Source organism: Tupaia chinensis, unplaced genomic scaffold (genome assembly GCF_000334495.1).
Source record: "Tupaia chinensis unplaced genomic scaffold, TupChi_1.0 Scaffold000042_1, whole genome shotgun sequence".
Classification (NCBI taxonomy): Eukaryota; Metazoa; Chordata; class Mammalia; order Scandentia; family Tupaiidae; genus Tupaia; species Tupaia belangeri.
In genome coordinates, this window is record NW_006159497.1 from 3,640,342 (window position 1) to 3,643,777 (window position 3,436).

Here is a 3,436-nt window from a genome sequence, read left to right on the forward strand (position 1 = left end):
TCAGGCCAAGAGGATGTTCCTGGATTTTGTTGACAAGTTTGACTTGCTTTTGAGGTTGCTGTTTTCTTAGAGACCCAGGGCCATAACTTAATACCCACCTGGCTTACTGCCCAAGGATTTCTTTCTCATTGTCTCGCAAACATCGCTTACCCAGACAGGCACATAACCTTGAGGGAAGTCGCAGCACATAAACGGATTAGGGGATTGTCCCCATCCTTCCCGACAGATTAGTCACCCGAGCCTGACACTGCTGCATTTCAGAAGGCTTAAGTTCCCAAGCCCAGGGAGAAAAGGCTGCAGGAGAAACCCGAGTCTACGGGTCACCTCTAAGAAAAGGAAATCCTATTGCTAAACGGAGCATCAAGAGAAAAATGGAGCCACGGCCCTAAGGCTGGTACTTAAAGGAGTCAGATGCCACATGGCTGGTCACGTGGTGTCTGGGCCTCAGTGGCTTGAAAAGCATACTGGGCATATGCCCCTGTCGGAGGGCAAAGAGATCAGGTACCCCAAGGAGAAGGGCTATGGCCTGAGAAAGGACAAATAAAAGTGGGGGTCAGGCAGACCCGGAGTCTCTGCTGGAGAATGCTGTGGCCCCAAGCCCTTCTGGCTCATTCCTCCACAGAGAGGCAAAGCCTGCTTCAGCTGTGGAGCACCTGTGGTTCTGACCGCCTCTCCTGCCTTCTCTGGCTGTCCTCAGGCTGCTTCTACCCGGCTATGTCACTGGACTCCCACATAGCCGACCGTGGTTCGAGTGGTTCAAGTCTCGGACCTGGTGGCTTAAACTCACGCCGGGCGCATGTGTGTGCGTGTTAACGGATGAGAGAGTGTCGAGCTGCGCTGTGATGTCCTTGGTTCTTTGGGTCCAGATCGCTAAAATTAGAGATCTGTCCCTAGGCGCAAAATGAAACCGCAACCACGAATGAAGTAGGTGGAAAAGAAGGCTTAACAGGAAAGAAAGGAAAGTACACCCAAAGAGGCTCTTGGGCGGGCAGATTGCCAGGTGGCACCTGCGCTTGACACTGGTTAATTGTTCCTTTTATTACTAGAGGTGATCGTGAGTATTTATTGGTGGGAGGTCTGTCATACCGCCTATGTCCTTGGTTTGAATTAGAATCCGCATTTTCTCCTGTTTGCCGCATTTGGTGACCTTATTGCTCTTGCCCAGTGTGAGCCAGGTCGTTTAATTAGACGGCCTAATTAATTCATAGTCCTAGTGGGAATTAGGGCGTTGGCCAAAACACTTACTCGGGGACTAGGGTGTTGACCAAAATGCTGGCTTGGGTCCTTTTGATAAGAGAAAAATCTACCAATCTTCCCTGTATGCTTCCCTCAGGCCCCAAGGAAGGAAGATGGCAAACTGCCTCGCCCTCCTGGCGCCTGGGGCTAGGGGAGCCTTTCCGCTTTTCTCTTAGAGCTGCCCTCTCAAGATCCAGAGAGGAGAATGGAGAAGGGATTGTGGCGTGGCCATCTCCCCTGGGGGGTGATTTCTTGCTCTCTGTCTCTCTCTGTTTTTCCTGGAGAGCACAGGTGCCCTATAGCCAAAAAAAAAAAAACAACCCTCTCCAAAAAAGAAAGGGTAGGGGGTAGGGTTTTCTGATGGTAGGGGGTAGGGTTTTCTGATGTAAAAGCAAAAGTAAACTACAGAAGCAAAGCAAGCAGATACAACATACCCTAAGGGTATGTTCCACCCCGGCCTAACCACAATGCACAATGGGATCTTAAGGGTCTTCATGGCTCAGGGCAAGGGGTCTGGCCATTGCTGACTACATCACTAATGAACACCTTAGGGTATGGAGTTTCAGGTTACTTAGCAAAGATAGGAATGTTAATCACTCCGTTTACTCTATGCAAAAGGAGAAAGCAAGTTTCCAACAGAGGAGCTCAAAATGGAGATACTCCTGCTTCCACACGATAGTCCCCAAGAAAAGTGTCTTCTCAGAGGAAGCTTGAAGCCCGGCTACCAAATAACTACCTACTGTGCTCAAGGGCGGGCCCCCTGCCACAGCTCACTCAGAGGCTCCTATGCCTGCCGCTTTACCCCTCTGAGCCTACTACTTTGAAATTTGTTATTTCAGCAAGGGTCCCCACACGTTCTTTCTTAAAAAAAAAAAAAAAAAGATTATTTCCGGGAGCCAGCAGGTGTCATAGCGGTTAAGGTGTTGTACCTCCACACGGTCACTACAGTTCAAGTCCTGGACCTGGCTGCTTGAAACTCATGCTAAGTGTGTGTGCATATGTGCCCCAAATCCAGAGAGAATAGGAGAAGGGATTCTGGTGTGGTCTTCCCCCTGGAGGGTGATTTCTCACTTTTTTTGTCTGTCTTTCCAGCAAGCCCATGCACCCCTACAGCAAAATTCTCCTTCTCAAAAAAAAAAAAAAATTATTTATGGGCTAGCAGGTGGCCTTGTTGCTGAGGTGCTGGGCTCCCACACAGCCAACCATGGTTCAAATCCCAGGCCTGGTGGCTTGCTTTCTCACTTTCTCTTCATTTCTCTCTCTGGTCAAATTTTAAAAAATAACGAAGAAAATTAAATAAGTTACTATTTACTTTTTTTCTAAAAAGATTTATTTTTATTTATCTTTTTTTAAATAATTATTTTATTTTAACTTTATTTATTATTATTGTTACTTTCCAGTTTGATCATACAGACACAGAAAGAGAGGGAAAGTGAGAAAGCAAGCCACCAGATTCAGGACTTGAACCACGGTCCGCCATGTGGGAGTCCAGCGCCTTTAACCACCACGCCACCTGCCGGCCCCCTTATCATTTTTCAACTTGATACAGGCACTCACCAGAAGACAGCTAGCTATTAAGGACTTCACGGGGACAACTGGCAAAATGCGCATGTGAACCTGGGTTAGGTAAGACTGTATGGATGCGAAATCTAACTTCACTAGCCCTGCAGTTTTGTCAAAGAATGCCAAAGGTTTCTGGTTTTCGAAGACACACAGCGAAACTTGTATAAATAGGTAAATTATGACGTCTGCAACTCGGCTGCAGTTGGTTCAGGAGGGGGAAAGTCTACGAATAAAGTTCAAAAGGTAAAGCCAATGGGGCAAACGTAAACAATTGGAACTATGAGTTAACTTTCTATAGGTTTACAATTACACCCAGGTACAGTTACCATCAACGCCCCGCCCCGCCACCCTATCGTGAAACGGAGGAGGGATTTCGCGACATCCGGGAGGCGCACAGAGCCTCAGACCTGCGAAGCCGCCGCGGCGTCCCCGAGTCACGTGAACTCGCCCCACGTGACCCGAGGCCTGCGTCCAACATGGCGGCCTCCACGGGTCTCCGGCTCTGCTTCCTGCTTACGCTGTTCGGCGTCCTCGGGGAACGCTGTGCGGCGTCCTCGGGGAGGCTTCCTCCGGCCTGGGCTCGGGGTGAGTGCGGCTCCTGCGGCGCGAGCCCGTCTCGGGGTCCCCCCGCGCTCAC

The 3,436-nt window shown here is 49.5% G+C and overlaps 1 protein-coding gene across 1 annotated transcript in view; it reads left to right on the forward strand.

Moving 5' to 3' along the window:
* Nucleotides 1-3,212: 3,212 nt before the first annotated feature.
* Nucleotides 3,213-3,436, forward strand: part of NAGPA (N-acetylglucosamine-1-phosphodiester alpha-N-acetylglucosaminidase) — a gene marked incomplete in the record, with an annotated part of 24,526 nt that continues 24,302 nt past the window's right edge. The window contains 1 exon segment of the mRNA XM_006172423.3: nt 3,213-3,337. Coding sequence (XP_006172485.2) covers nt 3,276-3,337 — 62 coding nt within the window.